At 28.3% G+C, this 14,883-nt stretch overlaps 1 protein-coding gene and 1 long non-coding RNA gene across 2 annotated transcripts; one reads left to right on the top strand and one right to left on the bottom strand.

The window, feature by feature from the left end:
- Window positions 1–13: 13 nt before the first annotated feature.
- On the top strand, window positions 14–528 carry LOC106799405 (uncharacterized). Its single transcript, XR_001389100.3, has 2 exons — window positions 14–152; window positions 266–528. It is a non-coding gene; the product is annotated as an uncharacterized lncRNA (long non-coding RNA).
- A 490-nt stretch (window positions 529–1,018) lies between these two features.
- On the bottom strand, window positions 1,019–6,723 carry LOC100806193 (homeobox-leucine zipper protein GLABRA 2). The gene is made up of 11 exons (XM_003529715.5): window positions 6,428–6,723; window positions 6,024–6,277; window positions 5,054–5,171; window positions 4,755–4,949; window positions 4,211–4,594; window positions 3,900–4,001; window positions 2,849–3,058; window positions 2,599–2,773; window positions 2,238–2,509; window positions 1,750–1,836; window positions 1,019–1,622 (listed from the first exon to the last, which is right to left on the bottom strand). Exons 1-11 carry the CDS (start codon window positions 6,500–6,502, stop codon window positions 1,239–1,241), a joined length of 2,256 nt encoding a protein of 751 aa, XP_003529763.1. The 5' UTR covers window positions 6,503–6,723; the 3' UTR covers window positions 1,019–1,238.
- Window positions 6,724–14,883: the final 8,160 nt, after the last annotated feature.

Below are 14,883 nucleotides of genomic sequence, written 5' to 3'. Positions count from 1 at the left end.
CGAGGCGCGAGAAGTGGAAGTCGAGAACCAAGCTAATGAGACAGCAGACGCTGGATTACCAGCCAGAAAATCGCCGCCAGCAACTTCACTGCGTCGTCGCCGGACGAATCCAACTACGCCAATCCTCTAAAGTTGTTCGCCCAGCGCGAGAGGTAACTCTGCTGCAACGCCGAGAGCTTCATTTTCTGTAAAAAAATGTGTAAGGTTTGTGAGTTGAAGTGCAAATGCCCTGATACTACTATTATGTGTTTGGATTTTATTTTAGAATTGTATGTAGTTCGTAGCAGAATAGATAGAGGTTTAAATTTGAAGAGAAAGGTTGGAGATGGTGCTGACTTTAGGTTTGAGGATCACGAATGCGTTGAACCAGAACCCCTTCAAGAGGTGCACCGCATCCAGCACGACAGCGAGTAGAAGATGAAGGCGGAAGGGATAAGAAAAGAAGGTGTATGAAGGACGGAAGAAAGTCCTGAATGATTGATTTATTTATTTTTCATTTTAATTGATTTTAGTGATTTTTAATTTTAAGAAAATTTAAATTTGATTTGAGTCATCACAAATTATATCATCAAATAATTAACTGACATGTGATGACAGTATAGATCTAAAATAAAACTCTTTCAAAGATGAAAGAAAAAAGGAATCAAAGACAGAAATAAAATATATATCAAGAATAAAAATATGTTTAAACTTTTAAAATATCTCAAAAATAAAATATAAGACCATATATTCTGTTTGATTCTTTTCAAGAAGTTACCACAAACTACCCAAGAGTTCAAGATTATATGCGAGCCAATAAAACCATCTATATATATATATATATAAATATAAGGCCTTAATAAATGGTAACCTTGTGCACAATACTTGATTTCTAGGATCTGAAAGCTTTTTGTCTCTCTTCATGCAGATATACATTTGCCGTTCTGCAAATTCTATTTCCTATTGTAAATAATAAATGATACTAACCCAGAATAAGGAGGTAGACAAAAAAAATCTATTCTACTGCTGAACCGGATACTACGATTCAATTTGATATTCCTTAAAGTTAATCAGAGGTCAAAATTCAAGGATGAGTTTTCCATATAAAATAAAGTCCATCCATGAATTTCGCCTCCTATAGTTTCAAGGGAACACTAAATAAATATTCATCCCAACTGTAAAAGGGGTAGAAATTAAAGCCTATATAACTGTAGCAGCTAATCAAATCCTATGATCTATCTAATTATCTTTTATCTTGACTAACCATCTTCACACTGCAAACTTGTTCTAATATTTCTTAATGTACAAGACACAAGATTATTGACCGATTCCACAGACTCCATTGTTAACTTGGTTGTTGGAGAAGGATTGGCAAGGATCTGGAATGCCATTGTAAACAAAGAGCCTCCTTCAGTGTATTTTTCTTCTTGCCTTGACGTAATTACCAATGGCCTTCCCTCAATCCCATCAGGAAGAATTGAAAATCCTGACGGCAATATTGCAAGATTACTTGAATCACATCCTGTCAGCACAGATTGTATACCAGCAAATTCCACAGGAGCATATACCACCGTTGACTCATAAGCACTTGTGCAGCTATCTTGCAATATCCACACACTGTTATCTTTTGATTGTATTATTTTCTGCCAAGTGAAAAGAATCAGATACTTCATTAGTAACCATGTTTTAAACGCATTTTGCACTTAAATTTCATTGTGTGTATTGACCATTCAACCATCCACAAAAGAGAGAGATAGTAGAACAACTTACTTGGATGTTTACAACATTGCCTCGGTCTTTTCCTTTAGCTAAATTTGCAATGGACTGCACTGACCCACCACTGGACATGATATCCCACTGTGACAAAGATAATTTTCAACAGTCAACAACACAATGGCCCCATTTGCCATTATTACTCACCAAACTGCCTATATATATATTTATGGAACTCAGCATCAGCAACTTTAATTTGTATCTTTCAAGATGCCTCTTAACACTACATTAACTAAAGAAACTAATTATATGACTGTAATATGGATAATAAATAATAGATAACCTTTTCTTTTAAGTATATGTAGTCAGGATTTTAATTTTCTGGACTTGTGTATATTAAAAACTATATGTTTGAAAATATTAATTTTTTAAATAGATATCAATATTTTGGGGAAAAAAAAAAAACAATTCCTTGAACTTCAGCCCAAGAATACCCTAGGTTTATTAAAAAAAGGATGCAGAAGAGTTGTACACTTGTACTGTACCTCATTTCGACGAGCTTCATCCCTCAAGAAATCAAACAGCACATTAGGAGAGACAGGAAGCCACACAGAAGAAACGGCACACAAGATAACCCCAAGAGGTTCACCAGGCTCATTCAAGTTCTTCCTAGAGCTAATCCTTATGTCTTCTCCTGTTTTACTTGTGACCTTGGTCCATGTATGGAAACTTGATGCACCAACTGCATGGCAGAAACTCCATGTCATTCTTTGTGCCAACTTCAATATGCTCTTCCTCCCAGCCAACGTCGCAACACCTACCATTTCATCATCAATGTTATTAAGAGGATGTTAATTTCAGTAAAGACTCCAACAAAGTACCTTGGAATTCATTAATATTGCTCACCAGTTGAATCCTTCATTGGAACATTCGTTGCCATGTAAAAAACCAAACGTTCACATTGAAGTTGTAGTGTTTCTATCCAATGCCTTGCCCCAAAAGCTAGACCACTATTGACAATGGTTCGATACATTGTATGAATTGTGCTCTTTTGGCACTCCAAGTGCTCCACCCATATCACCTAAAACCAAAAGCAATATCAATATATATATAGCCCGGATTTCACATAAAATGTTAAAAACTTTTGTTCATACACCTTGCAATGGCCATTTGACTTATCCTCAATAATACAACCAGATGGGCGTTTTCTGCATTTCACAAGGGATGCGTCAATGTTGTCTTCTACTTTGTCTATGGAGACATCAACTATAGCCCACTGTTCATCACTTAACTGTTTGCCGCACCTCACGAAATACACTTCTCTGGTGGGCACCATTGGAGTGAGCATTTGAAGCTCAGCAAACATCTGCAGTCATTATAGCTCATGGTTATTAATTACTTAAGACTTTTCATCATCATGTCATACAAAACAAATTAAACCTCGTGCCTTTGTGTACTTTGATGGAGAAAGTCTCATTGTCATTAATTATTGTCCACGTCTAAGGACCTTGAACAGTTTCATGTTTGTCTTGCTAACTTAATGTATTGGATAGGAATAAAGCAGAATTCTACGACCCTGTAGCTTGCAGGATATGCTGGCTAGGAGAGAGGAAGATCTTTTTTCTAGAGATAAAGAGAGATGGAGAGAGAGATTTTGTGTTATATTGGGAAGTGCGAGGAAAGTGCCAAGAGTTACTAAATGATGTTCGATCTTTTCTATATATGTATCCTTTTTAAGCTTTTTTGTGTCCTTGTCAATACTTTCTGAGATACAAATAAAAGGCTATGTTTAAATTAAAGGGACGGAAAAAGGCATCAGCACTTACATTCCCCCTCGGAAGAGTAATGCATAATGGGTTATTAACTTATAATAAAACCTTAATTTATGTTAAGCAAAATTATAATCATAATCCACATGCATCTGAAGTGTTTTTGTTTTTGTTTTTTAAACCGTAAACTTGTATAACAGTTGGTTGAAAATTACAAGTGTGGGAAATGTCACTTTAAAGAGAGGAAGCCCCATCTTTTTCTCTTGCTTGTCAAGGTTGGACCACTTGAATAAATAAAAAAGGATCCACGTTCTAACGTGAGGCCGAAAATGAATGGTTAAAGACATTTATTTTTTGTACGTATATATATATATATATATATATATATATATATATAGTAGTGTGCTACCTAACAAAGTGCAGTTATCTTCCCCTTACCAATTGCACTGCACCATTCCTGTTAGAACCTTCCCCATTGCATATAACATCAACAGTTGCAGCCTTTGATATTAAGCATGGAAACATTTCCTTCCATTGATTCTGCAAGAAACATGCATGTTAAGAATATTATAACAAATTATAAAGAGAATAAAAAACATATTTAACACTAATTAATTAATCAAAAAGTTGTAAAATCATATGAAGCAGTCATGTGGTGCAAGATTTAACTCAAATATATCTCTGGTACCATTACCTATGGTACATTCTTTATATATATTTATGCACAGACATATATGTCTTACACTTACCACGTCTAGAAAACTTTGGAGAAGCCGAGGAAGATCCATAAAAACAACCTCAGTTTCTCTTGAGGCTTCGATGAATGTCTTTGGCCTTTCACTACCAGAATTTTCAACTTCGAACTCCTTCACATATTCATCGTAGTTAAGTATATCACGACCTGTTTCAACGCTACGAACCCATAAGGGTTCCCCCATATTTGCCATCTTTATGAGCTCCTCCGTTGCTCGGTTTGCTATATCCATTATCCTTGATTTGTCGAGCCCGAAAATTCCATTGTAAAAATCCAAAGAGCTTCTATTCTCTTCCTCATCATGATGGCCAGCAGAAGATGTAGTAGGAGACGTTGTTCTTGGTGAGAATTTCCCTAAAGCTGTTCGGAGCTTCTCTACCTGTATAATGATTAATTAATTAGAGAATACTTTTCAATAAGATTGTAGTTTGTACTTTGTACACATAGATACACACATTACTCTAGCACTAAATACATTATTCTTTTTTTAAAGTTTCATGTTCCTTGTATTTAGATTTAGTTTTATACAAATTAATTACCTCGGCTTTGAGTTTGGCATTTTCAATAAGAAGTTGTTTTTCTTCAGTGGACATGGAAGCATCTATGGTAGCCGTTACCATGCCACAATTGGGGCAACAAGATTTGTTTATGGTCTCTCTCATGGCCTTATTTTCCTCCCTAAGTCTGTCTAATTCTGTCTTCAACAATGAATTTTCATGGCGCTCTTGTATTGCCTGCAAAAGGCAATAATATTGCATAATGCTTACATAATTTCTAATTAAATAAATTAAGTTTGCATATATTCTTGAGTAATAATTAGGTAAATAAATTTAGATACCTTGATTTGGGTTCGACGATTTTGGAACCAAAACTTAACTTGCCTTGGAGCAAGGCCAAGTTGGTTGCTGAGTTGTTGCCTCTGCTTTTCATCAGGATGCGGTGATTCCTTGAAAAGCCTACAACAATAGTACATTATTCATGTCAGTTTGTCAGTCTTTTTTGCTGTTCTATCTTTCACTACAAGCTTCATCTCAGAGAGACTGATCCAACAATTAACAAATGGAGTTTAATATAATAACGCAACAACCTAAAATAACACAAACTAATCAAGTGGAAAAGTGCTTTTTAATGGCATAAGATAACAAACTAACCGACAAAGCAAAAAGCAGTTAAAAATTTTAAGCAAGCTTTAGCTTTAATAATCTTCTTTTTAGTTTGACTATATGATGTCGATCGCAAACTTTTCTCATAATCTTTGCCATTAGTACGGCATACATACAAGTTATACATAAGCTATATGCTTTAAACCCCACTTGTAATGTCGGCATGCAAATTATTTAACTTCGGAATAAACCATTTCATTAGTACTAATTACTTAACACCTAACATTTTGGTATAGATCACATTGATATTCTCCTTAGTATTGTTTGAATTAAGTAGAATTATTATAAGAAACAAAATCTTATTTTAAATATTTAAAGACTTGTAATGATTAATGATTAATGATTAAACTGAAACAATTTTATATTAGTTAATTGAGTGCTAGTTAACACCCAATATACGAAAGTGTGCATATATAAAATGATCTCACAAACCATAAATTATAATTAATAAATTAATAAGAAAAGCTGCTTCTTAATACTTAGTTAATAACTCCGTCAGTACTCTCTCTCTAACAATGAAGGTGGAACTGAAGACACCTCACAAAGGAAAAGTGGAAGAAAACTATAATTCTCAACCATGATTCAATACTAAATTAATTAATACGTAGAATCGTAGATATACGCAAGGTGAGAGAGTTTACGTACGCTTCCATTTCTCTGATCTGTTCAGCGGTGTGCCTGTGATACTTCCTCTTCTTCTTCTTTCTGTTCTTGTCATCGCCGTCGTCGTCATCCTCATGAAGACCTTCACCATCAAAATCTTCTTCTGACCTGGATCTCACGGGTCCTGAGTTGTCGCTGCTAATCTCAACAGTGTCCTCTCGCCGGACCTCATTGCCGCCTGCCACCTCCATGCCGGACGTCTCCGCCGCCTCCCCAGCATGCCGGAAAATCCCAGCCTTCAGTATCCAATTCAAACAAAAACAACAACACAGAATTCAATCACAACAAAAACAAACCAAGTTCAATTTATTCATATATCATATTTTATGCACACATACATGTATATATAATATATTCATACATATAAGGAGTTGATTATTACTTACTAAGCTAAGAGAGAGAGATGAAGAGGAAAACAAGTCTTTGGTGTGAGGTGGTGTGTTGGACATGTTGACTCCCATTGACAACCACGTTTGCTGTGCTTTTTGCTGTTCTTGATGATGTTTTTTAAGGAGCGAAAATGGCGAGGGCAAGTTCTTTTTTTTTTTTTTTGAAGGAATGAAAATGATATTGGTGTTAAGGACCCTTTCTCATGTTGCACGCTCTCATTATTCTTTTTTTTTTTTTGAAAAAAAAAACTAAATAGAAACAGTCTGTCAGAAACAATTTATGAAAATAGCTAGAGATAAATATAAAGTAATAAAGTAATAAATGCTCACAACATTTATTACATGAATAAAAATAATATTTATTGAAACAAGTATTTATTGCATTGGATTATTTCTTGAGTTTCTAATATTATTGTCATTAAATGTAGCTAATATTTACATTATTTAAATTTATGAGTGTTATTTAATGAAAACGGTATTTATTGTATTGGATTATTTCTTGAATACTTCTAATATAATTGTCATAAAATATAGATACTAGCTACTCCATTAATTATGATTATCCTTCTAGATTATTTTACATAAGAAAAACTAATAAATTAATAAAAGAGAATAATAATTTTATAAATTTAACCTTATTATTATTAATTCTTGTATAATTTATGTAGATCATATCATTAATATTATGAGTAATATAAGTGAGAAAATAATTAATGTTACTTTGAAAAGTTAAAATATTTTTTTTTTCTTTTTATACAATAATTATTATGGAATAGAGAGAGTATTTAAATAATATAAATTTATGACTGTTTTTTTAGTAAAATTTAATGAAATAAGTATTTATATATTGTATTGGATTATTTCTTGAATTTGTAATAATGACATTAAATATAGATACTACTTAAATTATTTAATTTATGAGTATTTTATAAAAATTTAAACTTATATTATTAATCAAAATTAATTAACTTAACTACTTTCATTAATTGGTCTTGATGAATTCATTGTTTTTATTATTTAAAAGACTCAAGATGATGTTTTTAAAGATTTTAATAGAATAGTAGATATTTTTTTATCAATGTAATATATATATATATATATATATATATATATATATATATATATATATATATATATATATATATATAATATCAACCAATCATAAATTATTTTTAAATAATTATTAAAAAAGTCAATAAATTTATATACCATGCTGATTTGTGTTTGTATAACAATATAAAAACAAATATACTATTAATGTATATTTATTCATTTTTTATTAAAAACTATTTAATAAAGCCTGTCAGTAAATATTTATTGAAAAGTTCTTTAAAGCTTAAAACAACACTCAATTAGTACGACACCTATTGAACTTGAATTTAATTAGAATCTAATGATATTATAAAGATTTTTTTAGAATTTAATTTAATATAATAATAAATTTATGGTAGGATTATTATTTTGTAATAATTAATTTAAAATATTTAGAATGATTAAATTTAAATCAATTAAAAGTATAAAAATCTTTACATAATAGTGTGTAAAAATTAAACTTATATAATTTCCACTTAAAAAGTCTTTAATAGACCTTAAAAAATGAAAAATGTTACTTGAACACCTATATGCTATTATATATCTAGAGAGAGAGAAAAAATGTAACGTTTATTTAATGTAATAAGAAAAGAGAGATAGAGACAAATAAAAATGTTAATGATATGTCTAAAATATTAGAGTATTCAAATATTAATATGCTTAAAAAATAGAACACCAATGAAAATTGGATCCAAAAAAGAGATTAGTTGCTCACAATGTGATTTAGTACCTGTGGCTTCCAACAAGATTACTTTCAAAGAAAGTTATTCGTGGAAAAAAAAGTCTTATTAAAAATTATGAATAAATCTTCTAATCATATGTAAATTTAAATATCTATTCGGGAAAATTTAGATAAATACTGACAATATATAAGACACTTGATTCTTAGGAAAATAAAAATATAAGTTATGTAGTAAAAAAACATTATTACAAATATAGAACTTATTTAATACAATATCTTATGCGCTAATAGTTTTCTAATTGTATCTACGTATACATGTTAAAAATACAAAATATATCTTATTAAATAATTTTACATGCATTAAAAAAAAAGCCTTTATTTGTTAGAATTCTCTTAGATAGAGATGATCATAGGTTAGGGTGGATACACATATAAATTCTTCATCATCCGCCTTGTTAGAGGAAAATTCATTTCATACCTAAATATCTATGGATTTTATTAATACATTTTAGCAGCTACGATTATCCGTTGATACTTGTTTAGAATATAAAACTTTAAACAAATTGTAAAAAGTATTTAAATAGATTATGATTTTAAGTATATTTTAAACTCTTTTTAACTTTTAATTATTTTGAAAAATTATAATAAATACATGAAAAATTAGAAAATATTTTTTAAATGACCCATTCTTTGATGAAAAAAGCATTTAACAAAAGGGTTCCCAATTAAGGAAATTTAAGTAATTTTAAATTAGGTGTATTGACAGATACACAAATACTTTATTATCAGCCTTTATGTCATCATTAAGTGCACAAAGAAAGAATCTATATATTTTATCTATATATACTCATTAAATCATCTGTTTTTAAATCTATAACGAGTTGTCTACGGATATATGAGGTATCTATTTTTCTGTCCTTATTTTTATCTCTTTTATTTGTATTTTTTTTTTATCCTTTCGGCAATCGTTTTCTCTTGGAGAGTAAAAAGGGAGAGAGAGACGTAGGACAGCTGAATTTAAGAATATAAAAACAAAAGAGAGGAACTCGCTAAGGATTTTTTAATTATTTCTTTTTCTTTTTGTCTTTTTTGTTGGCGAGCAAGACAGGGAAATGGCTGGTAGAATTGACGGATAGATATGCTAGGTTCCATAAGTTCCACTGTTCTACAAAGACCCAACTAACCTTAAGCCTTAAGCATTCAGCAGTTGAATTGAATTTATGGCCTCAAGGGTTTTCTTAGGGTATCTCAAAGGATAGGGCTGTCTGCCTCAATGATATCTTAAAAATGATACTAATAACTTGATATATCATCATTCAATTTATATATTTTTCAATTTTTTTAATACGTTAAACTTTTTTCTAAAATTTTAATTATTTTTAAGCCATCAATTTTTTTTATCAAATACAAAGAGGTCATAATTATGTATTTTAATGATGATTCATTTTTGAAAAAAAAAATACTTATTTAGTCCCTAAAATTATATAAGTTTTCTCTTTTAGTCCAAAACTTAAAAATCATTCCTTGGATTAGTCACAGCAACACACAACAAATGATGTTAGTCTCTCATCAAGTAAATTATCTTATATTTAGAGAGAGCTAAGAAAGAGAAAAAAATTATAAATACAATAGAATTTATAATGAGATAAAAAGAGAGTTAGAGTGAAATGAGAGGTGTTAATGTGTTATTTAAAATACATGGATGTATGCTTATCATTACCAAAAAAAACTTAAAAATCATATTTTTTTAGTCCTTATACAAACACTTTCGGATTTACTACAAAAATAAAACATATTTTTGACGGTAAAAAATATGTTTAAAATCTAAAAAGTCTGTTCAAAATTTTCGATGGATCAAAATTTGTCGAAAATATAATTATAAGAAATTTTAACCAATAAATTTTTATTGACCATCAGAAACATGATGTTTTTAACTTGAGTTACAATATAGCAAAGATTAAAATGTGAAATTTGTGTAACCGCATAGACCGAAACCGAAAGGGATCCAAAAGTATTTATATAAGGATTAAAAGAGATGTTTTTAAATGTAAGTACTAAAAGATAAAGTTTGTCTAACGATAAAAATTAAATTAGTAATTTTTTCTTTGTTTTTTATGTTCAAAAAATATTATTAGAAAAATGAAGAAATAAAAATACTTTGCATCAACAAGTTTATAAAACTACATTTTTCTTATAATAAATTTGTGTGTTTATTTTAGGTTAAATTACTCATTTGGTCCCTATATTTTCATAATTCTTTCTTTTTTAGTCTTTATAGTTTGAAAGTGATCTTTTTAGTTCCTATAATTTACATTTTAATTCTCTTTTAGTCTCTATCATTTTGAAAGTGGTCTTTTTAGTCCCTATAATTTCATGATTCTTACTTTTTTAGTCCTTATAGTTTTCAAATTATAGTAACTAAAAGAGAATTAAAATGTAAACGATATGACTAAAAATACCACTTTCAAATTATAAGACTAAAAAGATAAGAATCATAAAATTATAGGGACCAAATGAGTAATTTAACATTTATTTTGTGAAAATAATGATTTAAAATAAGCGTTTGTGTGAAATAAACAAAGACTATTTATTTATTACAATTTAAACATCTATAAATATGTTATTATATATTTTATTTGTAATGCCAATTTTTGGAGAAAGAAGATGATGTCTTAATTTTTGGAGAAAGAAGATGATGTTATTATATGCACACACAAACTTTACATTTGTTTCATTTTAAGGAGATGGGTTATTTCATTTAAAAGAATATATTTTCACGTTATTTTTCATGATTTTTTAATATTAAAATACATCTTGCTATTATGGAATGAAAATGACAATGCACCATAAAATGAAACGGAAACAATATAAATAGGTAAAGAATGAAACATGTATAGTATGTTTTATATATATTATAATGTTATGAATCATTTTATTATTTTACCAAATATTATCATTATACATTAGAAGAATTGAACTCTTCATAATAGTAGTAGATTGATTGATAGTAGCTAGAATTAGAGGCCTGACTTGTTTTCTTCATTTCTTTATTTATTTTAACATTATTTTTTAAGAATTAAAATGACATTTTACTTGAATTTTCATGTCAATTATTGAACCTAATGTTTACATATCGTTTAGTAACAAAAGTAATATAAAGATTAATTTGAGTAATGAATTTGCTGTTTTTTCTTTCTTTCTTAGATTGGTTGATAGTAACTAGAGTTAGAGGTCTGACTTCTTTTCTTGTTTTGTTGTATTTTTTCCCATGAAGGTGTATTTGTCTAGAAACAAATTTTTGTTTGAGATTATAAGTATATATAAGATGAATATTTTTTTTGACATAATTTATTTCATTCTTAAGGATTAATAAAAAGTTAAATCCTGAATCACTTGAGAACATAAATCAGTATCACTTGTGTTAAATGTTAATAATCTTTAATTGTATAACATTATGTTTTAGAAATCAATTTTAGTAACTCTCTTAGTTTGTTTGGAAGGAGAAAAAAATATGACTTACAAAATATTTTTTTATGTTTGGCTGGAAAGAAAATGAAAGAAAAAGTTGATTTCTAGAAACAAAATTTAAAATTTTTCCTCCCTTATATTTTCTTTTCAATTTAAATTTTAAACTTTTCCTTTCATTTTTATTTTCCTTCCATCCAGCCAAAATGAACCATTTATGTTTTCCTATTTAAAATTATGTTTGACTCAAATTTTCGTGTCAATTGAACCTAATATTTAAAAATATCACACACTGTAAATCCCACACTCGCGCACACATATCTTTTATCATAAATAATATTATTCGAGTCTCATATGTAAAGACTTAATTTTTTTATATTCAACTCCTTTTATTTATTTATTTTGAGATTACTTCACCTTAATTAGTCAATTAATCACACCCTAAGGAAATGTTTTGTGTACTGAATTATAGTTTTGAATGACATTCCTAAGAATATTATTCCCAACAACATATTTGATAACTATTTAACATTCCTTGAAATATTTTAAAATTTATTTCAATTAAAAATATGTAATAAATTGAAAGTAGGAATTTATTTTAAACAATTGCTACTATCCCCATGGAAATATAATATTCCCATCCATTTACATGAGAATGAAAAGTTAAGAAATCAGGTGTAATATATATTTATGAGAATAGAATACGATTAAGAATAATTTTTTTATAACTTTTATCAAACATAAAAATGATCCGTTTCCAACTTATATTCTCATGAATAAGTTGATATGACTTGAAATAAATACACTCTAAGTAATAAGTAGTGATATACTTTTCTATCTAAAAATGTTTAACTTTAATATTTATCTTTTAAAAACCAACTTAATTGTTTAAATTACGTTTTTTTAGAGGCATCACGCGCGTCGTTATGTCAACTAACATTTTGTCCAAGAACTTTTATAGCAAGAGGTCCACTTATTGACTCTAGAGCACCAGTTAAAAAATAACTCGGTACAAGAAATGAAGGTTGATATTTCCAGCATATTAATTAAACTTTGTAATAACATCTCCAATACATGAATGCTAAAGTTGTGAGGTTACAATATCATATAAATTAAAAAAAAATTACACAAAAATTTACTTGAATACTAAATTGTTATAATGGGTACTTAATTAACAAGCCATGTACTTTCTCCTTGCACGGAGTAAAATGTGCAAAATAATTCTACATAATATTTCAAACTCAATGGTGAATTTTGTAACAAGATAAGTCAATAATACTGCTCATAAGTAACTAGAGCATCATTGCATTTTAATTGGTAGCTTCCAAACCTTTGATTATATTCTGAATTATACTCATCATGTTATCTTGGATGAAATGAAGTAAATTTCTTTTTGTCAAAAAAACTTAGAGCAATTAATATTTTATTATTAAAGAGTCTAACTCAATTAATTAAGTAGAATGTATGTACAAAAATATATATTAGAGAGTTTGTTGTTAGTATTATTTTCATATTAATGTTTTACTATTAAGAGATTTAACTCAATGAGTTACTTACAATGGTTAAACAATGTTTAATGATATTAAATGTTTTTAATTAGTTGAAAATAAATAGTAGACAAATTCCATTTTTTTTCATTTATATCTTAATTTTTTTATCGACAAATATTTATTGTTTACCTTCTTAATTATTATCCTAAATATAGTTATTGACAATTTTTATTATTAATGTCGTAACAAATAAGATAAAATTGTCAGATGCCTTGTTAACAATTATAACTAAAAGAATGAGACACTTTGATTCCACATTCAAAGTTTTGGTGTGATGCACTCGTCACTCATGCGGGACCGTGCGTAATAGAGAAGTTTATCCGCACACAATTCATACCAAAGTTTTTGTTGTAGTAGTTGGCAAAAGGTACGCAGATAGCTTGAAGTAGTCGTGTGATTCGTGCACAAATTAACCTAGCTATAGTCCAGAGCAGTATCACTGTCAACTCATTTAATAGATAATCTCCGACCTTCTAACTCATTAGGGTTGGTCTTTGGAGGCTTAGAAAAAATACATGAGATCTTAACTTGGAACTTCATTGCTATCATGGTAAAAAGAATACCTTTTTTTCTTTATTTTATTTTGTCATCATAATATTAGAGAGAATATCAATCAATTTTGTTCATCAGTAATTTCTATCCAAAAAACTGAGTGAATTTTTTTCTTCCAATCACTTCTTTATTTTGGTGCAATAAAATTTTTTAATTTGTTATTTAACCAAAGAAAATGAATTAATTTATTTAATTATTTTAATCAATATTAAAAAATTACTCAACATTTATAATTTATTCAACTTTTTTTAAGATTAAATTACTATTTTCAAATATTTTCTTAACATTTATTTTGTTTTCCAAATATTAATGATGTTATGTTTTTAAATTTTTTAAAAGACATAAAAATAATATTTATATAGATTAATAATAACTTGATAAAGTGGTTATTTTATAGTATTTAAGAGACTTGTTTAATATTATAATTTTTGAATATCTAAATTGTTATTGAATGAATTTTTAAGATATTAAATAAATAATTTAATATTTTTCTAATCTATACTATTTATAAATGGAATACCCCTTTTGGCGTTCACAAATTTTAGATAATTTTATCTTTTTTTAGTTTTTAAACTTCTACTACTTTCTTTTAATCACTACCCACTACTCTTATGTTGTTTATTTTTTATTAGTCTTATTTTTTTTATTTTTTAACTTCTAAATGTTTTTCCCTTTTCTTTTATTTTTATTTAAAATATGTAGAGAGGCACCCCTAGTAAGTTATAACAACAAATTATTTAACTATCAAAATATACACCAATTTAAATAAAAAAACCCATTTAACATCATTATTAATAAATTATAAATAATTAATAATATAAAAATAAAATATTACATATTTTACAAATTGGGATACAAAACCCAGTTTTACAAGTATTTCCTTGAATTCTCTATCCCATGCTGTTTGCCCCTTTCTGATGTGATTGTGTCTGAAAAAAAACAAAAACAAAACCAAAAATAATTATTAATTAATTAAGGATTTCCAATTTCTTATTTATCTGTGTATCTACCTACTGCACATGTACAATAATAGAGACCAACCTCGCCTTTCTTTAGAATCGGCTAATGCTAATTCCACTCCCCCTTGTTACCAGTGGACTCTCCTTTATATT

Source organism: Glycine max, chromosome 7, assembly GCF_000004515.6.
Source record: "Glycine max cultivar Williams 82 chromosome 7, Glycine_max_v4.0, whole genome shotgun sequence".
Taxonomy (NCBI): domain Eukaryota; kingdom Viridiplantae; phylum Streptophyta; class Magnoliopsida; order Fabales; family Fabaceae; genus Glycine; species Glycine max.
This window is presented reverse-complemented; position numbering and strand designations above follow the sequence as displayed.